Here is a 24809-nt window from a genome sequence, read left to right as displayed (position 1 = left end):
AGGTGTTACTGAGCATTTTAAGAGGGAGTGGGCATTAGGTCTATAGGTGGACGCCTTTTCGAGATATCGCCATTAGGGTGGGCCAGGGGTGACTCTAGAATGTTTGTACGATATGGGTATCAAACGAAAGGTGTTACTGAGCATTTTAAGAGGGAGTGGGCATTAGGTCTATAGGTGGACGCCTTTTCGAGATATCGCCATTAGGGTGGGCCAGGGTGACTCTAGAATGTGTTTGTACGATATGGGTATCAAATGAAAGGTGGTAATGAGTATTTTAAAAGGGAGTAATCCTTAGTTCTATAGGTGGACGCCTTTTCGAGATATCGCCATAAAGGTGGACCAAGGGTGACTCTAGAATGTTTGTACGATATGGGTATCAAACGAAAGGTGTTACTGAGCATTTTAAGAGGGAGTGGACATTAGGTATATAGGTAGTCGCCTTTTCGAGATATCGCCATTAGGGTGGGCCAGGGGTGACTCTAGAATGTTTGTACGATATGGGTATCAAACGAAAGGTGTTACTGAGCATTTTAAGAGGGAGTGGGCATTAGGTCTATAGGTGGACGCCTTTTCGAGATATCGCCATTAGGGTGGGCCAGGGTGATTCTAGAATGTGTTTGTACGATATGGATATCAAATTAAAAGTATTAATGAGGGTTTTAAAAGCGAGTGGCCCTTAGATGTATATGTGAAGGCGTTCTCGCGATATCGACCAAAATGTGGACCAGGTGATCCAGAAAATCATCTGTCGGGTACTGCTAATTTATTTATATATGCAATACCACTAACAGTATTCCTGCCAAGATTCCAAGGGCTGTTGATTTCGCCTTGTAGAACTTTTTCATTTTCTTCTACTTAATATGGTAGGTGTCCCACCCATTTTACAAAGTTTTTTCCAAAGTTATATTTTGCGTCAATAAACCAATCCAGTTACCATGTTTCATCCCTTTTTTCGTAGTTGGTATAGAATTATGGCATTTTTTTCATTTTTCGTAATTTTCGATATCGATAAAGTGGGCGTGGTTATGGTCGGATTTCGGCCATTTTTTATATCAAGATAAAGCGAGTTCAGATAAGTACGTGGGCTAAGTTTAGTAAAGATATATCGGTTTTTGCTCAAGTTATTGTGTTAACGGGCCGAGCGGAAGGACAGACGGTGGACTGTGTATAAAAACTGGGCGTGGCTTCCACCGATTTCGCCCATTTTCACAGAGAACAGTTACCGTCACAGAATCTATGCTCCTACCAAATTTGAGAAGGATTGGTAAATTTTTGTTCGACTTATGGCATTAAAAGTATTCTAGACAAACTAAATGAAAATGGGCGGAGCCACGCCCATTTTGAAATTTTCTTTTATTTTTGGAATTTGTTGCATCATATCATTACTGGAGTTGAATTTTGACTTAATTTACTTATATACAGTAAAGATATTAACTTTTTTTTAAAATTTGAATTTAAAAAAAATTTTTTTTAAAAAGTTGGCGTGTTCTTCATCCAATTTTGCTAATTTTTATTTAGCACATATATAGTAATAGTAGTAACGTTCCTGCCAAATTTCATCATGATATCTTCAACGACTGCCAAATTACAGCTTGCAAAACTTTTAAATTACCTTCTTGTAAAAGTGGGCGGTGCCACGCCCATTGTCCAAAATCTTACTAGTTTTCTGATCTGCGTCATAACGTCAACCCATCTACCAAGTTTCATCGCTTTAACCGCCTTTGGCAATGAATTATCGCATTTTTTCGGTTTTTCGAAATTTTCGATATCGAAAAAGTGGGCGTGGTTATAGTCCGATATCGTTCATTTTAAATAGCGATCTGAGATGAGTGCTCAGGAACCTACATACCAAATTTCATCAAGATACCTCAAAATTTACTCAAGTTATCGTGTTAACGGACGGACGGACGGACATGGCTCAATCAAATTTTTTTTCGATCCTGATTATTTTGATATATGGAAGTCTATATCTATCTCGATTCCTTTATATATGTACAACCATCCGTTATCCAATCAAACTTAATATACTCTGTGAGCTCTGCTCAACTGAGTATAAATATCTACGTACAACAGTGTGTGCAAGTGTATTTTTGCAGTCACAACGAGAGACAATTTTTGCAAAGCGCAAACGGCACGCATAGCAAACGGCGCAACGAAGCAATTTTTGGAGTCTCAACGGCGATGGTAAAACACACAACGTTACATACACACATTGATGCGTAAACGGCGCAACGAATAAATTTTTGGAGCCTCAACGGCGATGGTAAAACACACAACGTTACATACACACGTTGAGACAGCATAACATATATGTAAAAACAATTGCCAGACGAAATAGGCAAACGTGCACGAACAAGCAATACGAAGAATTTGAATTTGGCGTAGCAACGGCTAACCGAACGATACTGGTAGGCAGCGCTACAACAACAAAGATTGCAAACGAAAACCACCCTTATTGTGTGAGCAATAACGAAAGCAAGTAAGCGCAAGCATACTGGCAAAGAAAAACGAAAAGTTGTCAACGTATAGACAGCGAAAAGCAAAAATTTAATTCAATTAATTCATCGACAAGAAGTAATTGTATTAAGACGCAAAAAGTAAAATTCTAAGATGTTGAAGTTAACTGCGCTTAAAGTTGCTCAACTTAATGAATTATTAAATGCAAACGGTGCAACAACGACGGGCACAAGGCCCATAAAGTTGCAAAGCTTCAGGAGTTGTTGGGAACGGACGAAATCGATCCAGACGAATTGGAGGAGAACAACACCACAAATGCAAGTGAGCTACAAAAATAAAATTAAAGAAAAAAAACTTTTTTAAAAATAAGCTTTTATTATTTTGGTTAATAAAATTAACTAAAAAGTAAACAATAAATTGACTCTAAAGAAATATAACACTTTATAAGTTCATTGTAAGCTTAAACGATAATTAGGCTTTTTCGTCTGCGACAAAAAAATTCTATATTGTACATAATTATATATTTTTAACATTAAAAATTTACACCTAAATTATTAAATCTTACAGTTTATATCACAGTCCTAATTGTTCTAATAAAAAACGTGTTAAATTTTGATGGTATAATTAAGAACATTTAGGATCTCCTTTTCTTGCTATCGCAATGTAACACGCTTTTATTAGAACAATTAGGACTGTGATATAAACTGTAAGATTTAATAATTTAGGTGTAAAGTTTTAATGTTAAAAATATATAATTATGTACAATATAGAATTTTTTGTCGCAGACGAAAAAGCCTAATTATCGTTTAAGCTTACAATGAACTTATAAAGTGTTATATTTCTTTAGAGTCAATTTATTGTTTACTTTTTAGTTAATTTTATTTACCAAAATAATAAAACCTTATTTTTAAAAAAGTTTTTTTTCTTTAATTTTATTTTTTACTTTTTAGTTCGTTTTATTAACAAGTAATAGAAGCTTGTTCTTAGAAAAGCTTTAAATATAAGTATAGGGGGTGAAACAAAAACACATATATCAGTTACATCTGCGTATAATGCGTATTGGAATTTATTAGTACACATTTTATGCGCAGCAACTTCAGAGGTGTATTTAAAGTTTAAAGCATTGTAAATATAAGTATGGAAGTCATGAGCCTGGGCATTCGCGCAATTTTAGTGATGTAAATTGCATGGCGCCAGCGCCAATGCGGTGCCAGCTCAATGGTAGCTTATTGACGAAATTACTCCAAGCGAATTTTTGACGCTTCTTAGTAGTGAGTGCGTAGTACATTTTACTTGCGCTATTGAGTGAAACGACTTTTGTGTGTCAGGCACGAGTTTGGTGTTATTAGCGCTACTGGCAGTGATGACACTGAGCTGTTGACGGTAGCGCTGGTAGTTCAGATTTTGAATCAGAGAAAGAATTGATGACCCGTGTGAATTATTATGGCTTTGGCCGTGTAAATTATTATGGTGTATTTGTATATTTTAGATTTAATGCACAATTAATACTTGTGTGTTTGAGCGGCCAAATAATAACAGTAGTATTGCTAAAGTGCTGCTTAGTTGATGGAATGTCGCTAATTTCTTAGCGATGATCAGCAGATTGTCAATATTTCGTTCAACGGACGCGCGAAATTGCCACATCTGCTCAAATTTTCCAAAGATTTTCCATTCTTGATTTAACTTAAGCTGTTATGCCAATATTTTTCAGCCAGCTTCTTTCAAATAGGTAATTTTTCCAAAAGCAAAATAAATTACAGAAAAGATTACAGGGTTAAACAGCCTTAAAAATTCAGCTATGTTGGTTATACACAGAAATACAACAGAGGGTTGTGTCTCCGCTTTTCGCAAGCGATGAGATTCACCACGCGTGACACGTGATTCACCACGTCCAAATATCACAATCCACGGATAGGTACCGGCGTGTTTGTATGGGACTTAGGCTGTTATGCCAAAGTAAATACAAATCTTTACCGATAACTGTGTTATCGATTAATTTATCGAATTCTAACAAAGTAATATTGCATTGTCATCGGAGTTATACATGTGTGCAAAATTTCAGCTCAATCGGACACCGGGAAGTGTATCAAATTTAACTTGCAAGATTCCATTACAGACAACAAAAGTGAAAGTAAATAAAAGCTTATAACAAATTGATGGACTGAAGTCAGTTATGGAAAAATTGACAACAGCGATCACGACAATGGCACCTATTGCAGGCAGTAGCAGCGAACAAATAAATGTAAGTACGGAAAATGGTGGTACTACACCAGCGCCTATAGGTGGAATTGGAGATGCAACAAGTGTGCTATACGCACCACAGCAATCAACGATGACCATTCAAGATATGGTTGGAATTCTTCCCGATTTTGACCCAGTTAAAGGCACTATCACGTCAGGGCAATTCATAACGAAAACTGAACAATTAAAATAGAACTACAAATGGCCTGAGGTAATGGTATTAGTGGCAATACAACATAAATTGAAAGGCATGGCGAAACTTTGGTTGGATGCACAGCCGGTACACAGCAGTTGGTTAGACTTTGTGCAAGCGTTCTATGTAGACTTTCCGACTGAGTATAATACAGCTGAGGTGCACAAACTGATGGCCAACCGAAAACGTAAAAACAATGAAAACTATGTTGAGTTTTATTATGCGATGATATCTATTGGACGTCAGGGTGCGCTTGATGATTTGTCAATTATTACGCACATAGTTAGCGGGTTAAATGATAATGCATTATCAAAGATATTAGCGGCAATGCGATTTAAATCTTGCAGCGAATTGCTGACAGCTTTAAAGAATTTAAAGGCAATGAGCAACCAAGTGACGATGAATACAGGTACAACACAGCAGCCAATAAAAGTAGAGGGCAAGTCCAACGTTAGGACTCCAGGGCAAGTAAAGTGCTACAATTGTAACGAGCTTGGACACATAGCGGCTAAGTGTTCACAGCCACAACGTAGGCCCAGGTGTACATCATGCTCAAAGACAGGTCACATCGCGAAAGATTGTACGAATAATAAGGCTACGGTGTTGGAGATTTCTAATGATAAGTACGTTAAGGAGGAGACTACTCCAGTAACAAAACAAATCGAAGTGGACGGCAAATCTGTAAATGCTTTTGTCGACACTGGCAGTGGATGTTCGTTCATTAAGAAAACAGTAGCAGACCGTATGCATAACAAAGTTAAGGTGCAAAAGCAATTTATTGGTTTCGGCGGGTGCAAGGTTGAAGCATCTGAAAAACTAGAGGCAAAGATAACGATGGAGAATATGCAACGACAGGCGACCTTGTATGTTGTAGAAGATAAGCTGCTACCTGATGACGTTTTATTGGGTCGCGATATACTACAAGAATATGGCTATCGTCTAGTTGTTGATGACGGAGTCTATCATATCAACGAAGGCGATTATAATTTTAATATATCGAACGATTTATGCATCGAAGAGCGTGGTAAGGTGCTAGATCTTTTACTAATGTTTAAGTCTTGTTTTGCAGAAGACATTTGTGACATTGGACGAGTCAAGGGTACTGAGATGTCAATACAGGTTACGACAGATAAACCGATTATAGGAAAGCGATACCAGGTTCCGTTTTCGCAGCGTCCAATATTGTCGGGTATAGTTCGTAAACTACTGGATTGTGGTATCATACGGAAAAGCGATTCACCAAATGCTGCATTAGTATTGCTGGTAAAAGAGAGCAACGGGGAAAGTCGAATGTGTGTCGACTTCCGAAGTCTCAACGAAGTTACGGTCAAGAAAAATTATATCATGCCAGTGGTAGAGGAACAACTCTCACGTTTAGCAGGAAATAAGTTTTTTACCACTGTTGACATGACGTCAGGCTATTATCAGGTTCCATTGGCGGAGGAATCTAAGAAGTATACGGCATTTTTGACACCAGAGGGTCTTTTTGAACATAATGTGATGCCCTTCGGGTTGGCCAATGCGCCAATGGTCTTCCAAGAAGTCATCATTAACGTTATAAAAACGATGAAGCATCCAGATAAGGTCATCAATTACGTCGACGAGGTTATTATTGCAACGAAATCTTTCAATGAAGGTTTAGAGGTTTTGCACGATTTTTTGACAGCAGTTAAACGTCACGGTCTTACGCTGAGGCCAACAAAAAGTACATTTCCGGCAGAGGAAGTCCAATTTCTTGGACATGTTATCAAGAAGGTATACGACCAGGTGAATGTAAGACAAAAGTTATCGAGGAGTTTCCGGTTCCGTCTACGGCAACAGAGGTACGACAATTTTTGGGTATAACCGGATACTTCCGTAAATTTGTAAAGAACTATGGTGTTGTAGCACGACCGCTTACAGCATTGTTACGTAAAGGTGCAATTTTCGAATGGACAAATTTGCAACGAGATGCTTTTGAGGCACTTAAGGGCGCTATTACCACAAAACCGGTTTTAGCCATGTATGAAGAGACAAAAACGCATGAAGTGCATACAGATGCCAGTTCTAAGGGTCTGTCTGGTGTGCTTATGCAACGTGAAGAAGATGGGCTGAAGCCTGTATTTTACTTTAGCAGGCAATGTAATGATGCCGAACGTAATTATGCGATCCATGAATTGGAAGTTTTGGCGATTGTCGAAACATTGCAGCGATATAGAATGTATTTGATGGGAAAACATTTTAAAGTGCTAACGGATTGTAATGCGGTGGCAGCAACGAAAGCAACTACGGCGCTGTTACCACGCATAGCTAGATGGTGGCTCAAATTGCAAGAATTTGATTTTGAGTGTGAGCATCGTCCAGGAGCGAATAACGAAGTGGCGGACGGGTTGAGCCGATGTCCAACTCTTCCATCAACTGAACCCATGACGGTTGCCGATGCAGTGTACGCTGTTACTACCATTTCGGAAGATTGGGTAGCAACGATGCAAAGGCAAGACGACAAGCTAAGGCAGATTATAGAAATCATCAACGGCAATGATGGGTTGAACGCAAAACAAATTAGAAGTGACTATGTGATACATGGGCATCGATTGTATCGTAAGATGGGTAATGACAAACGATTGGTTGTTCCACAAGCTGTAAGGTGGCGATTAGCAAGGGCATGTCACGACGAAGCAGGGCATTTTGGTGTGGACAAAACTGTTGAACGCATATCAAAAGATTTTTGGTTTGCCCGAATGCGACCATATGTAAAGTCGTACATTGAATCTTGTCCAGACTGCTGTTTGAACAAGGTGCGCGGAGGGAAACGAGAGGCACACCTACATGTTGGGGAAGTGGTACCCATTCCGTTCAGAACTATACATCTTGATCATTTGGGACCATTTGTGCGAAGCAAGCATGGTAAGTACTATATTTTGCTTATCGTATGCGCGTTCACGAAATATGTTGTGTTGAAAGCGTTAAGCAACACAAAAACAAATCCAGTATTGAATGTTATGAAAGACTACATGACCGTGTATGGGCGACCAAAATGCGTGGTCACCGACAGAGGGACAGCTTTTACGTCTAAGGAATTTGAAAAGTTTATTGCGGATCATGACATTCAACATGTGAAGACGGCAGTGCGAAGTCCTAGAGCCAATGGAAAAGCCGAACATATAAACCGTACAGTGCTAGCATCACTTAAGTGTAGCACTAAGAATGACAAAGAATGGGACGAGGCTTTGCCACAGCTGCAATGGCAGTTGAATTCGCAAACTAACGCTACGACTAGGCAGAGTCCTAATAGCTTGGTATTCAACTATAAGCTGAAAGATGTTACAACAAATCGGTTAATACAAGCTGTGCAAGACGAAGACGAATCTGAAATTAAGTGTGACGACTTTCGAACACAAGCAGTTGGGGAACGAATACAGCAAGAGCGGCTTAAATGGAAGCAGCATTTTGATGCGCAACATCGTGCACCGAAGCCGTATAACGAAGGTGATTTGGTATTAATCACTCATGTCCCTTCTCCTACAGGTATGCCTCATAAATTAAAGCCAGCATATAAAGGACCATACATCGTTACCAAAGTCCTTCCACATGACCGTTATTTGTTGGAAGATTTACCAGACCTACAGAGGAGTCGCAAAAGGTATTCCGGGGTGTTTACCAATGATAATATGAAACCGTGGTGGACCTTAGGAGCAGAAGATTGCGACGAGACAAATTCAATTATCAACGATTCCGAAGAAGAGATAAATATAGAAAGTTCCAACAATGCAAAATCGTCCACGGGAGACGATTCATCAGGAACGGCCGAGCTGTAAAGTTATTTGGCAACCCTTTTATCACATGAGAAGTACGATCGAATGACAAAGCAAAGAGGAGTAGAAAAGCATCAGCGAAAGCGAACGGACGTCAATTCAGGACACTTAACAATTATTAATTTTTTACAACTAAATCTTTAATGTTTTATTATTTATTATCATTCAATAAATAAACTTAAATTACAACTTAATCGTTGTGAAAGTATTACTCATTCTATCAAACGGCCATCCCGATACGGATAAAGCGATGAAACTTGGTAGGTGAGTTGAACTTATAAAATTATAAAATTTTGGACAATGGGCGTGGCACCGCCCACTTTTAAAAGAAGGTAATTTAGAAGTTTTGCAAGCTGTAATTTGGCAGTCTTTGAAGATATCATCATGAAATTTGGCAGGAACGTTACTCTTATTACTATATGTATGCTTAATAAAAATTAGCAAAATCGGAGAACGATCACGCCCACTTTAAAAAAAAAAAAATTGTAAAGTCAAATTTTAAAAGAAAAGTTATTATCTTTACAGTATATAAGTAAATTATGTCAACATTCAACTCCAGTAATGATATGGTGCAACAAAATACAAAAATAAAAGAAATTTTCAAAATGGGCGTGGCTCCGCCCTTTTCATTTAATTTGTCTAGGATACTTTTAATGCCATATGTCGAACAAAACATTACCAATCCTTGTGAAATTTGGTAGAGGCTTAGATTCTAGGACGATAACTGTTTTCTGTGAAAAAGGGCGAAATTGGTTGAAGCCACGCCCAGTTTTTATACACAGTCGACCGTCTGTCCTTCCGCTCGGCCGTTAACACGATAACTTGAGCAAAAATCGATATATCTTTACTAAACTCAGTTCACGTACTTATCTGAACTCACTTTATATTGGTGTAAAAATGGGCGAAATCCGACTATGACCACGCCCACTTTTTCGATATCGAAAATTACGAAAAATGAAAAAAATGCCATAATAATATACCAAATACGAAAAAAGGGATGAAACATGGTGTCAGGAACGAACCTATCATCGGTTCAGGAACACACATACAATCGATTCACAATACACATTCCTATATACACATATTACTACACAACCACTCTTATTGTACACACCTTGAATATACATATTATTGAAGATTGTTCTAGACACGAACTATTATAATAAGACACGTGCCTTCTCAATCGTTCTATTTTATTTAACAAAAGTATTTTGTACCAAAGTTAAGGTACCTTACATGGTGCCGAAACCCGAATTAAAGCGAAAAAATGCCAGAATCAGCAACTAATAGCGAAAAACTGGACCACAATATTAGACCACCAAAGAGTTTTGTCATCAACAATTACCAAAATGTGGCAAACGAGTGGAAATTGTGGCTTCAACAATTCGAGTGGTACGCGATCGCGACAGAACTGGATACTAAGAAACCAGAAGTGCAAGTCGCAGTATTCATGTCGTCGGTAGGAAATGACGCAGCAGTAATTTACAATACTTTTAATTTAACAGAAAGTGATAAAAAAAGCGTCAGCACAATCAAAAGGCGATTTACGGAATATTTTGCACCCCAAATCAACGAAACGTACGAAAGATATGTATTCAATGCCATCGTACAAAACGAGTGTCAAACATTTCATGAATTCGTTACAGATCTAAGAAGCAAAATTAAAAATTGTGGTTACGGGACGTTAGAAGACACTTTAATTCGCGATAGAATAGTGGTAGGTATAACAAATGATACAACAAGAGAAAAACTACTAGCGGAAAGCAAATTAACCCTGGAAAAAGCAATAGATATATGTCACTCTGCAGAGCAAGTTAAGATGCAGGTAACAACAATGAAGCAAGCGGCCACAGTTGACGTAGTTACGTGGAACAAAAAGCAAACTAAAAGAGACATCAAAGGAACTAACAAAAAAGATGAAGCCTTTCACTGCAACAGGTGTGATACCACGCACGGTCGCCGTAACTGTCCGGCCCTTAAAAAGGTTTGCCAAAATTGCAAAAGAAAAGGCCACCTTACCAAATGTTGCGAAAGCAAAACGGTCAACGAACTGGTCCAAGACCGAGAAAGCAACGATTACAGTTTTTTAGTGTCTACGGTAGGTGCAGATTTGGACAGTGTGGACGTCGAAGATTGGTATGAAAAAGCTACGCTGGCCAAAAAGGTAATGGTAAAGTTTAAGCTTGACACAGGTAGCCAGTACAATGTTTTAAACTACGAAATAATAAAGAAAATAGACGTTCACATCAGTCCATCGCCAACAAAGCAATTAACGTCGTTTTCAAACCATAAAATCCTCGTACTGGGTGAAGTGGTCATAGACACGCTTATTAAAAAACAAGAGGTACCCATAAAATACTTAGTTGTCAAAGCGGATGTTACAGCAGTGCTTGGTAAGTCAACATGTGAGAAATTGAAATTAGTGAAGCGTATTGAAACTTTAACTGTTGATGAAAACTTGTTTGTAGGAATTGGTTGCCTTAAGCAATACAAATACGACATAGACTTAATAGAAAATCCGATACTAAGCATATGTCCTGCGCGAAAAATCCCGTATACTATTAGACAGCAGGTTAAAGATGAGCTTGATAGTATGGTAGCGCAAAAAATAATTAAACCCATAACCAAGCCGACACCGGCTGTGTCACCCATGGTCGTAGTAAAAAAAAATAATAAAATTAGACTCTGTTTAGATCCATCGGAGATAAATAAAAATCTCAAAAGACGTTATTATCCACTTACTACGTTAGAAGAAATTACAGCCCGCATCCACGGCTCTAAGTGGTTCACGTTACTCGATTGTAAAAAAGGCTTTTGGCAACTGCAAGTAACACCTCGTACTTCAGAATATCTGACATTCAGTACCCCATTCGGAAGATACTCTTGCTTAAGAATGCCATTTGGATTAGCATCGGCTCCGGAAGTTTTCCAACAAGTAATGAGTTAGTTGATAGCGGACGTAAAGAACGAGGAGGTGTCTATGGATAATGTTCTCTTGCATGCCACCAGCAAACTAGAACTAGAGAGGATCACTCAAGAGGTACTTGAAAAATTCAGAAAAGCAGGCCTTAAGCTTAATAAATAAAAATGCGTTTTTAATACACAAGAAGTAAAGTTTCTGGGACATATAGTCTCCGCTGAAGGGGTAAAACCTGATCCCGAAAAAATTGAAATTATAACGAAAATTAAGCAACCGGAAAACGTGAAAGAGTTGCAAAGATTCTTGGGTATGGTAACATACGTGTCGAAATTCATAAAAAATTTGGCAGATATCACCCAACCACTAAGACAATTATTGCGAAAAGATGTTGAGTGGGTGTGGGATACGCAACACAATGAAGCATTCAATAAATTGAAAAATCTGTTAAAGAATCCACCAGTACTAGGGTATTATGACACGAAAGCGCCAATTTTGTTGCCAGTAGATGCCAGTAGTTATGCATGTGGCGGAGTACTAATACAAAAACAGAAGCCGATCGCTTACTGTGCGAAATCGTTCACAAAAACCGAACAGAGTTATAGCCAATTAGAAAAAGAAGCAAACGCCATTCTAGTCGCATGTAAAAAATTTCACATGTACATTTGGGGTTGCAAAGATTTAACGATCGAATCTGACCATAAACCTCTTGAGACAATATTTAAAAAGCCAATAACAGATGCACCACCGAGATTGCAAAGAATCATGTAACAAATCCTGCCTTATAATCCAAAAGTCACGTATAAAAAAGGTACGGAATTGTATGTAGCAGATTTACTGAGTACATACTACGAAAACTTAGATAGTGAAGATTTAAATACAGAAAATTTACAAATATGTGGTATTGTGCCATTCACGAAAATGCGAAAAGACGAACTTAAAGCAGAGACCTCAAAAAGTAAAGAACTTAATGATTTAAAGTCAACCATATTAAAAGGATGGCCAGAGACCATCAATAAAGTGCCGGTAGATCTCAAAAAATATTGGTACTACAGAGAGGCTCTCAGCGTGTACGAGGACATAATTTTTAAAGATCACAGAGTATTGGTTCCAAACTCAATGGTGCCATTAGTAATGAAACATTGCCACCTTAGTCATAAGGGACTACAAGGGACGCTAAAACTGGCCCGTGACAATGTATACTGGACCTGGGGTCTCCAGTTCAACGGTTAATGAACAGAAGAACCAGAACGCTATTACCTACCAATGAAAAGCTACTCAATCCAAAAATAATAAAAAACCTAAGCAAAAAACTAACAAAACTCAAGGAAGGTGAGAAAGGAACAGCAAATAGAAATAAAAAACAGAGTAGAGAATACACTACGCAAGAGAAAGCCACCGACAGAAAGCACAACACAACAGTGTCCGCCAGATAACGTGCCTCGTGAAGCTGAACCTTCCACGCCTGCTACACCACAGGATGCAGCTAGCCTCAATCATCCACCACGCACTCGCTCTGGACGTGTAATTAAAACAACCGCAAGGTAGCGCTGAAAAGGAGGGATGTCAGGAACGAACCTATCATCGGTTCAGGAACACACATACAATCGATTCACATTACACATTCCTATATACACATATTCCTACACAACCACTTGAATATACATATTATTGAAGATTGTTCTAGACACGAACTATTATAATAAAACACGTGCCTTCTCAATCGTTCTATTTTATTTAACAAAAGTAATTTGTACCAAAGTTAAGGTACATTACACATTGTAATTGGATTCGTCTCTTGACGCAAAATATAACTTTAGAAAAAAACTTTGTAAAAAACTTTGAAAAAGTTTTGCAGGGCGAAATTAAAAGCCCTTGGAATCTTGGAAGAACAACTGTTCGTGGTATTACATATATAAATAAATTAGCGGTACCCGACAGATGATATTCTGGGTCACCCTGGTCCACATTTTGGTCGATATCTCGAAAACGCCTTCACATATACAACTAAAACCACTCCCTTTTAAAACCCTCATTAATGCCTTTAATGGCGGCCACCGTGGTGTGATGGTAGCGTGCTCCGCCTATCACACCGTATGCCCTGGGTTCAACTCCCGGGCAAAGCAACATCAAAATTTTAGAAATAAGATTTTTCAATTAGAAGAAAATTTTTCTAAGCGGGGTCGCCCCTCGGCAGTGTCTGGCAAGCGCTCCGATTGTATTTCTGCCATGAAAAGCTCTCAGTGAAAACTCATCTGCCTTGCAGATGCCGTTCGGAGTCGGCATAAAACATGTAGGTCCCGTCCGGCCAATTTGTAGGGAAAAATCAAGAGGAGCACGACGCAAATTGGAAGAGAAGCTCGGCCTTAGATCTCTTCGGAGGTTATCGCGCCTTACATTTATTTTTTTTTTTTTTAATGCCTTTAATTTGATACCCATATCGTACAAACACATTATAGAGTCACCCCTGGTCCACCTTTATGGCGATATCTCGAAAAGGCGTCCACCTATAGAACTAAGGCCCACTCCCTTTTAAAATACTCATTATAACCTTTCGTTTGATACCCATATCGTACAAACAAATTCTAGAGTCACCCCTGGTGCACCTTTATGGCGATATCTCGAAAAGGCGCCCACCTAGAACTAAGGCCCACTCCCTTTTAAAATACTTATAGACACCTTTCATTTGATACCCATATCGTACAAACAAATTCTAGAGTCAATCCTGGTCCACCTTTATGGCGATATCTCGAAAAGGCGTCCACCCATAGAACTAAGGCCCACTCCGTTTTAAAATACTCATCAACACCTCTCGTTTGATACCCATATTGTACAAACGCATTCTAGAGTCACCCCTGGTCCACGTTTATGGCGATATCTCGAAAAGGCGTCCACTTATAGATTTAAGGCCCACTCCCTTTTAAAATACTCATTAACACCTTTCATTTGATACCCATATCGTACAAACAAATTCTAGAGTCACCCCTGGTCCACCTTTATGGCGATATCCCGAAAAGGAGTCCTCCTATAGAACTTAGGCCCACTCCCTTTTAAAATACTCATTAACACCTTTCATTTGATACCCATATCGTACAAAACAATTCTAGAGTCACCCCTGGTCCACCTTTATGGCGATATCTCGAAAAGGCGTCCACCTATAGAACTAAGGCCCACGCCCTTTTAAAATACTCATTAACATCTTTCATTTGGTACCCATATCGTACAAACAAATTCTAGAGTCACCCCTGGTCCACCTTTATGGCGATATCTTCAAAAGGCGTCCACCCATTGAACTAAGGCCCATTCCCTTTTAAAATACTCATTAACACCTTTCGTTTGATACCCATATCGTACAAACAAATTCTAGAGTCACCCCTGGTCCACCTTTATGGCGATATCTCGAAAAGGCGTCTACCTATAGAACTTAGGCCCACTCCCTTCTAAAATACTCATTAACACCTTTCATTTGATACCCATATCGTACAAACAAATTCTAGAGTCACCCCTGGTCCACCTTTATGGCGATATCTCGAAAAGGCGTCCTCCTATAGAACTTAGGCACACTCCCTTTTAAAATACTCATTAACACTTTTATTTGATACCCATGCCGTACAAACAAATTCTAGAGTCAGCCCTGGTCCACCGTTATGGCGATATCCCTAAATGGCGTTCATCTATAGAACTATGGCCCACTCCTTCTTAAAATACTCTTTAATACCTTCCCTTTGATACACATGTCATACAAACACATTCCAGGGTTACCCTAGGTTCATTTTACTACGAGGTGATTTTCCCTTATTTTGTCTCCATATCTCTCAACTGAGTATGTAATGTTTGGTTACACCCGAACTTAGCCTTCCTTACTTGTTTTTAAATAGAAATATCAAGCTTTTTAAAGTAAGAACGCCGGCGCCGCCGATAAAGTGATCGGCGTAAACCTCTCCTTTTCATTAGTTGATTTTAATCATGTCTGTACCGGATTAACATAGAACGCTTTTTTCAGTGCTTCGCTTTAACAGATGAGTTTTTATATTTTAAGTGCGGTATTTCGACACAAAGTTCTTGGAACGTAAAGCTAAGAGCTCTTCTAGAAAAGTTGAAGCTCTTGGCAGAGCGTTCATTCTAAATCCGGCCTTTATGCAACACACTACCAAATACTGATATCTCATTTCAAGGTTTATTGTTGATGCACGCATTTGTCTTGTAAATTTAGTATCGATACTTTGAGTATCTCCAGTCTTTTTGGTTCGATACTATCGGGTACCCGATACTTGACAAATCACACATAGAAGATTCCGCATTCACGAGTACAAAATTGCTTCGCTCTGCGGAACTACGTCACACTTGACTGCTTATCGCTACTTTACAATCGATATCGTGTCCTTCTGTTAATGTTAAGTCTTTACTGATCGATCATTTCAACCTTACCTACCGAAAGATGAAACTCGAAATCTATGGTCCAGAAAAATGCATCGGCATCTCCAGAATTGTTTCATGACTACCGATTATAGAACGCAAGAATGTATATGGGAAATCTAGTAATTTAATTGTCGATAAAGAGTTTATTTATTTATTTATTTGTTTAAGTCTATGAATTTTAATCCTTACAGACTATGATACAAGGAAAATTTAAAAAATACTTATGCCTAAAAGTAATCGGTTTACTTAGAAAGCAGACTTCAAAATATTCATAAATTCAGCTCTTTGTATAGAAAAATCAAGAGCAGCGGAATTACTTATTGAGTTAAGCTCCCGAATAGCACGCGTAATGGGAGCATTACCAGCGTAATTCGTTCTGAAATAATCGTAATAAAATGGAAAGGAATTTCTTAGAGATCTTTGGGGAACATTAAATCGAATCCTTTCCAGCAAATAAGGGCAATCAATGTAGCCATTAATAACATTATACATGAATGACAAGCACAGTATAGATCTACGATTTTCCAAAGACTTGAGACTTAAAAGTAAAAGACGTGCAGAGTAGGAAGGAATCGGCTCCGAAAAGTTTAACGGGCGAAGGGCGTATTTAAGAAAAAATTTTTGAATTCTCTCAATTCTACAAATGGCCGTTTGGTTGCTTGGTCTCCAAATGAAGACAGCATATTCAATGTGAGATCTAACGTATGACGTGTAGAGCAGCTTAAAGGTATAGGGGTCTGAGAATTTTGAAGCATTGCGCCGTACAAATCCGATCATAGAATATGCTTTCGATGTTACGTAGTTAATGTGATTAATGAAGGAAAACCTTTTGTCAAAAACGACACCCAGGTCTTTAATCTCGTCAACACATTGAAGTTCACAGTTAGATATACTGTATTTTGTAGAGAAATTGTTAGTTGATTTTGAATAAACTATTTGGAAGCATTTTTGCGTATTTAAAGAGAGACAGGAGTTCAGGCACCATTGGTGAAGCTTATTTATATCATCCTGCAGCTTTATGGCATCATCTTGCGATTTAATAGCTGAGAATATTTTTAAGTCATCTGCATAAAGTAAACACTTTGCAAACGAAAAACAACTGCTGATGTCATTAATAAATAATATAAATAAAAGTGGGCCTAGTATACTTCCCTGGGGAACGCCAGAAGTCGCAACGAACGGACTAGACATTTTCCCATCAATGGTAACAACGCAGTGTCTATTACTTAAATAAGAACGAATCCACAAAAGAAACGTTGAATGAAAACCGATACAGCTTAATTTTTTTATCAGAACTGTGTGAGGAACTCTATCAAAAGCTTTGGAAAAGTCAGTGTAAATGCAATCAACCTGTAGTCCAGCAGAGAAAGAATCTACACAGTATTCGCTAAAAACAGCAAGATTTGAAACCGTGGACCTATCAGCAACAAACCCGTGCTGGTTGGGTGATATAAGGGATTTAACAGCAAAACTCAACTTGGCATTCACAGCATGCTCAAAAATTTTAGAGATTGTGGACAGCTTGGATATTGGTCTATAGTTACGCACATCGTTCTTATTTCCACATTTGAAAACGGGCGTAATCGAGGTGAGCTTCCAATCATCGATGAACGTCCCAGATGATAATGATTTATTGAAAATCAGAGTCAACGGATAAACCAAGGCTGGACAGTTTTTTAACAAGACAGAAGAAAACCCATCAACGTCAGTTTGGGATGAGGATTTAAATATAATAATAGCCTTACTAACATCCTCACAGGAGAGAGTAAGCGTACCGAAGTTCAGGGTACTAACGGCATCCAATGAAAAATCAACCGCTTTATTATTATCATCCTGAGAAAAATTTGACTTAAAAAACTCAGCAAATAAGTTCGCTGCCTCACTTAGAGATCGCGCAGGTTGATCATCAAGGAAAACTCCAGAGGGTACAATGGAGCCGCCTTTTTTTGACTTTATATAGTTCCAAAAAGTTTTAGGATTCGATTTAATATTCGACTCAATATTATAAATATAGTTATTGTACAGAAACTTATCCAAATGATTAAGTACGAATATGAAGATAATTTCGTTATATGTAAACTATGTCTAAGGGTATAGAACCCACGAAAACGTTGCAAACAAATAAACTAGCCGCTAGAAAAGCTCTATAGTTTGCGATAGTCAGCTGGACTTAGATATTTATTGAGTCAAAGGCAATGGATATAAGCTATATGCAGGCATCAACATAGTTCAGCGAACTAAAACACAGTGGATACGCTGTCATTTTCTATCCTAGAGGCATCCGGCTTCACAAAGCAATAAACAGGGAGCGAGAGTAAATAAAGCTGGCGTTAAAGTTGAATATCTGAGCTTACTCTAATCTGGGGAAGAAGGATCAAAGTCACTGTTCGTAGTGTATTTTCCAGATGCGTCCGAAAACCTGGAAAATATGTGAAGTCATAAGTTAAGACCGGCATGTTAGGACTCTCCTATGAAATAGCGTTTGAGATGGCTGGGGAATCCTTTGAGGGCATGAGGTCCCCTGGTATGGACGTAATCTATTCGGAGCTACTGCAAGGATCCTCGTCCTTGTACCTGGTTGGTTGGTTGGTTGCTGTGCTGCCCGGCTATGGAGCCGGCCCAAGTAGCGCTCTAGGCGCCATTTTGATGAACTTTCTCCTGGAACCAATTATATTTTGGCTGATGTACCCTGCGTATTATTTTACTTAAACCTACAGATGTGCTTGATGCGGCAGTTTGACACCACCTTAAAGTCCGGAAACACATAGGTACCTAGAGTTCGGGACCCAAAATTCGCGAGGGCTGGGCACTCGCAGAGGAAGTGAGTAACCGATTCCTCGGCACCCACCTGTCTACAGCTTCTATACCTCTCATTATAGGGGGTACCCATTCTAGTTGCGTGCGGGCCAAACGGCCAGTGCCCTGTAATAGTGGCCATGATTCTGTATATTTCCTTTCTACACCTATTTAGTACATCGTCGGTTCTTTTCTGGTTGTACTCTGGTCAGATTAGTTTGGTGATTCTACAGGTGTCCGTAGAGTACTAATCACGTATTGCTATTTTCCTAAGATAGGTGAGAATGTCTCTTTTAATTGATCTGAGTGGTCGATGCACCGTGACTGCTTCCGTGATGCCTAATGATGCTCCTGCCTTTGCTATTTCATCTGCTTTTTCGTTGCCGTCAATGTTCCTGTGGCCGGGTACCCAGCTGATTGTGATAGCTGCCTGGTTACCTGCTTCACATAGCACCCTCTTACAGTTATCGACGGTTTTAGAGGATGTGTACGGTGATTCTAGCGCTTTGAGCGCCGCTTGACTGTCGGAGTATATGACTACCTCACCGTCTATCCGGTTCTGCAGCAGGAAGATGCAGGCCCTCTCTATTCCTTGCAGCTCTGCTTGGAAGATGTTTGCTATGTTTGGAAGACGGATGGGGATTGCGACTTTTAGTTGGTTGGAGAAGACACCTGCGCCGACGCCGTAGTCCATTTTGGATCCGTCAGTGTAGAGTGAGGTGACCCCCTGCCTGCCAAATTTGTCGGCCGAGCAATCCGTTCTAGAGGGTATCTGCACCTTGTAATTTCTGTCGAAGATCAGTGTTTTTGAGAGGTAATCTGTTGTCGAATCCACATCGAAAAGCCTTGTTAGGATGTCACTGTGGCAATATCGTTTTTCTTTCCAGCATCTAGACTGCCTTAGCCTGAAGGCTGTGCTGATCGCTGTATATCTGATGTGGACGGCCAGTGGCAGCAGGTTAAGCATAACATTTAGTGCGTCCGTGGGGCACGATCTAAGGGCACCTGTTACCTCTGCGCATGCTGCTCTTTGTATTTTGTCTATTTTTTAGTGTTGTATTGCTTGTTCAGGGCAGGCCACCATGCTATGGCTCCGTACGCCAGGATGGACCGTATGAACGCCGTGTAGAGCCACATCATAAGGTTTGGCTTTAGCCCCAAATTTCTGCTAACTATTCTCTTGCACGAGTAGTATGCGATATACGCCCTCTCTACTCTTTTTTCGATATTGGTTTTCCAATTTAACTTGTTGCCTATTACGACACCTAGGTACTTAACTCTAGTTGAGAGCGAGAGTTCCGTACCATCTAGTGAGGGCAGTCGAAATGTTGGCATTTTCGTTCTGTTACTGAACAGTATCAGTTCTGTTTTGTTAGGGTTGATGTTGAGGCCACACGATGCCGCCCAGGTGTGTAGCCTGCTTGGCTCACCCTGAAGGATGTCGCTTAGCGTGGAGGGAAAAGACCCCGAAACTGCAATGACCACGTTGTCTGCGTATGCTACTGCCTTAACACCATTCTTGTCGAGTTCGAGTAGTATCTCGTTCAGTGCAATGACCCAGAGTAGTGGCAAGAGAACCCCGCCCTGGGGTGTACCTCTACTCACTTTGCGGGTCATTGTCACTGAGCCCATATCCGCTTGTATGGTTCTGTTTTCCAGCATTGATTGAGTCCATCCACAAATGTGGTTGTCAACTCCGGGCCTTTGCAGGGCTTTCACAATTGTGCCGGTTTCGATGTTGTTGAAGTCACCTTCTATATCTAGGAAAGCTGCTAGTGTGAATTGTTTGTAGTGTAGTGATCTTTCCACAAAACCCGTTAGCTCATGGAGGGCGCTCTCCACAGATCTTCCCTTCATGTATACGTGCTGTGCCTTTGACAGGTTTGATCCTGTTATTATTGATCTAATATAGATATCCCGAGGCCTCTCGAGGACCGTGAGCATGAAGGATGTGGGGCTAATTGGCCTGCAGTCTTTGGCATTTTCGTATGTTCGTCTGACCGCTTTTGGCAGAAAGATTACTACTGAAAAACCGGGCCTTGTAACCACAACTGGCAAATGTGTGTATCTGATAAATTTAGATTATTAGGGATTATAATGTCGGATGTAGTACTTAGAGAGTGCCTAGGTCCACGCTGCTAAACTGACGTCAAGCATTTCAGTGCCCATTAAATGCTTTACTCTTTTTGATGAACTTATGTCTCTGTTCATAGCCTACATTCCACCATTTATGCGAGCCCATTCATGCTGAATCTATTCTTGGCTCTCAGGACGCTAAGTGCTGTATGGCATTAACCGGTAAGTGCCAATGTAATGGCGTTGACCTCTTCTTTAAATATAATGACCTCGTTTCGCTATCAAAAAAGGGAAGTTCACCTTATAAGATAGAAAGCACATCGGCAGGGTATTTCGTTATATCGAATTTGACCTGTAGTCTTTGGCCAATAGATTCAGGTCGATAACATTATCCAGGTGAAGTAAAAGTTGATATTAATGGTGCTACCAATCGGTTATCGCCTTCATCCAGATTCCTCGAAAACTAAGAGAGTATAGAGGTATTATCTAGTGCCAATAAATGATTAAGTTACTCCCTTTGCTCCAAACAGGTGTTTCTAGCGTATCTCTGTAAGTTATGCATGGCAGTCTTTGTAGATTTGCTTTGCTAGTGGTCTCCTTGAATTAACCTCATGATGTGTGAATTTAACAGGGCCACTCGGCTTCGATGGCTAGGTCATATTATGCGAATGGACGAAGAAGATCCGGCCAAGAAAGTATTTCAATCAACACCGCCGTTTGGAAGAGGAGGAAGGCGTATACCTAGGTTGAGGCAGGTCGAGGAAGACTTGATCTCCGTTGTTACTCCCATTTGGCTTCAGTTATTGCGCATGAGATATAGCTGATGTGGTTTTAAGCGCCAATTAATGATGATGATGATCAAGGCCCACTGCTCTTGGTTTTTAACTTCTCTCAACACTAATTTATGTTTAGAAAGCTATGATTCTCAAGATTTGAGAAGCATGTATGTATATTGGTTGTCAACTCTAATTCGAGTTCTAATGTGACTCATGCCTAAATATGGCCAACAAATGTTTTGCTTTAAAAATACAACATTTGGCCAGAATCTAGAAATAGTATTTGCAAGGGATCTTGATAATTGACTATTCGAATAATAGACTGGTCTATTAGCAAAAGCTGTTTAGTTAAATTCTAGATTATAACCTATCATGTTTTGCGATTCGTAAAGACGTGGAGTTATCGTAAGCCATCTACAGCTCAAATATTTTGCACTTTGCTTCTTTGCGATCCTAGGACTTGAAAACGTAATTCCATGCCCAGCTACGTCTTCGGAAACTCGCCGCAACACACAATTTTATTCAGCATTCAAATCGATTGCATGCTATGTTGAAATCGAATACCAGCTACTCGATTCACTCAATTCAAAAGTTGCTCCTCGAGTAGAAGTTTAGTCGAATAATCGTTAGCAAAGAAGAGCCCTAGTATTTACTAGGTTAAGCAGATTTCTGTAATTTATGACCGTTTTCAAATTTAAACCTTGGCATAATCGGTTAAAGGGCTGAGACTGTAAAAAATGGTTAATTAAATTTTAGGAACTGCCCTAATATAAACGCATTATTCGTATGAAAACATTTTTTAAGCGGAGAATCAGTCCTCTTCTTATTCTCCTTATTGTAGCCATACAGAACCTTCTGCATATCGTGGGAATTTTCTTAGCTCCTTAATCCGCTGTGGAGCTCACCTAGAAATGTACGCTATATTTTTGGCCGCGGTATTGCCGTTTGAAGGAGTAAGACTGAAAAAGATTCCACCCCAATGCTCATACATATTTCTTGCACTAATAACACGGATCTCACTTATATTTAGCTTCCATACTATAATCCATGATAGAGGTAAATAATCGTAACATAGCACTCGAGATAACATTAAACACGCGCAAGCTTAACGTCATCACTTCACCATTTTTATGCGGCGTAAATATAGAAGGTACATAAGAAGTTTCGTGTGGCACGCCCACCAAATCGTTGATCATCTCCATCGGTTGTCCCGTCCAACTAAGTATAACCGGGCAGTTCAATTTAGCTGGTACGATCAATTGAAAATCGTTTACAAAGTAACCCATTATAGCCAAATCATACTTTGAATTATAGATCTCATCAAATCGTTTGTCTTTAAGTATATCGTATTGTATATTGACTAGAACATTATCGGCAAGCAAAAAATTTACAACCATCAAAAATGGATTTTGTTTTTTAACACCAAATCCAGATAATTCCTCATTTAATTCCCGTTGCTGTTCTGGAGTTGGTTCAATAATAATAGTTTTAATGCTTTCATGATTCACTTTTGGCTTTTGACCAACAACAACTGTGATATCATGACCTTGCTCCGCTAGTGTTCGCATAATTGACATATGTACAATTAAATGCGAGGGGCTCGGGCTGATGAAAACGCCTAATATCTTGGCAGTATGCACTAGCTGAACGTTTGTTGTAATTGCAATAAATGCAAATATTGCAATTATACCGTAACGATCCGCTGAGTAACGACACCTCATTTTCTACTGATTTCTCACAATAAACTGGCGTTTTGACGATTATAAAAATATTTTATTACGAGTATTAGCTATATAATCGATGATGATGCATCGGTGGCGTTTGAGAACTAAGCATACAACTTAATTGGTTCTAACGATAAGAGAACTATTGTTATGGCATTACATTTAGATACGCGTGTAGGTAGTAAAAATACTTGGTCGAACAAAATGTATTGCTGCAATATAATGGTTTTAATTAAGTGATTCAGGTTCGATTCGAGCTTTGACATTCCCAAGTGCTCATGGTTTATTAACAATTGTTTTTTGTGTTTATCGGCCTATTGATAAATGATTCAGGTTCGATTCGAGCTCAATGCCAGAACAATAATTTTTTTTCTAATGATAATTATTATTTTTTTATTTTTCTAAATTTGAAAAATTGTATTTTGTTTTTGGAATGGTAAGTAGAAAATTTTTCAGACAACCTGCCATAGCTGCGCAGATGGATCCATTTCGAAGGGTGCTAAGCCTTCATCATCAGTACGCTTTAGGCATGCTGCGCTAACCATTTAGCTATACAGCGGTGGTTTGTTTGACTGGTAAATTTGCTACTTCTATTCCTTTTTACCAACTATATTTATTCAGTGTTGCGCCATCTGGTGCAAATCACTGATAATGCTGGATTTTTTTTGTTTATTGTCAATTACTTTGTTTGACATTCCCAAGTGCTCAAATATAGTTGGTAAAAAGGAATAGAAGTAGCAAATTTGCCAGTCAAACAAACCACCGCTGTATAGCTAAATGGTTAGCGCAGCATGCCTAAAGCGTACTGATGATGAAGGCTTGGCACCTTTCGAAATGGATCTATCTGCGCAGCTATGGCAGGTTGTCTGAAAAATTTTCTACTTACTATTCCAAAAACAAAATACAATTTTTCAAATTTAGAAAAATAAAAAAATAACAATAATTATCATTAGAAAAAAAAAATTATTGTTCTGGCCTTGAGCTCGAATCGAACCTGAATCACTTATCAATAGGCCGATAAAAATAAAAAAACAATTGTTAATAAACCATGAGCACTTGGGAATGTCAAACAAAGTAATTGACAATAAACAAAAAAAAAAAAAATCCAGCATTATCAGTGATTTGCACCAGATAGCGCAACACTGAATAAATATAGTTGGTAAAAAGGAATAGAAGTAGCAAATTTGCCAGTCAAACAAACCACCGCTGTATAGCTAAATGGTTAGCGCAGCATGCCTAAAGCGTACTGATGATGAAGGCTTAGCACTCTTCGAAATGGATCTATCTGCGCAGCTATGGCAGGTGAAAAATTTTCTACTTACCATTCCAAAAACAAAATACAATTTTTCAAATTTAGAAAAATAAAAAAATAACAATAATTATCATTAGAAAAAAAAAAAAAATTATTGTTCTGGC

The 24809-nt window shown here is 39.0% G+C and overlaps 1 protein-coding gene across 1 annotated transcript in view; it reads right to left on the bottom strand.

Moving 5' to 3' along the window:
* The window catches only part of LOC137241786 (uncharacterized), a 45127-nt gene extending 21660 nt beyond the window's left edge, over positions 1 to 23467 (bottom strand). The window contains exons 1-2 of the mRNA XM_067769187.1: positions 22690 to 23467; positions 5937 to 6151 (exon numbers count right to left, since the gene is read on the bottom strand). Coding sequence (XP_067625288.1) covers positions 5937 to 6151; positions 22690 to 23390 — 916 coding nt within the window. The 5' untranslated portion in view covers positions 23391 to 23467. The remainder of the gene's footprint in view (positions 1 to 5936; positions 6152 to 22689) is intronic.
* Between the last annotated feature and the right edge of the window lie 1342 nt (positions 23468 to 24809).

The sequence above is a fragment of the Eurosta solidaginis genome, chromosome 2 (assembly GCF_040869045.1).
Source record: "Eurosta solidaginis isolate ZX-2024a chromosome 2, ASM4086904v1, whole genome shotgun sequence".
Classification (NCBI taxonomy): domain Eukaryota; kingdom Metazoa; phylum Arthropoda; class Insecta; order Diptera; family Tephritidae; genus Eurosta; species Eurosta solidaginis.
Note: the sequence above shows the minus strand (reverse complement) of the source record. Positions and strands in the feature narration are given on the sequence as shown.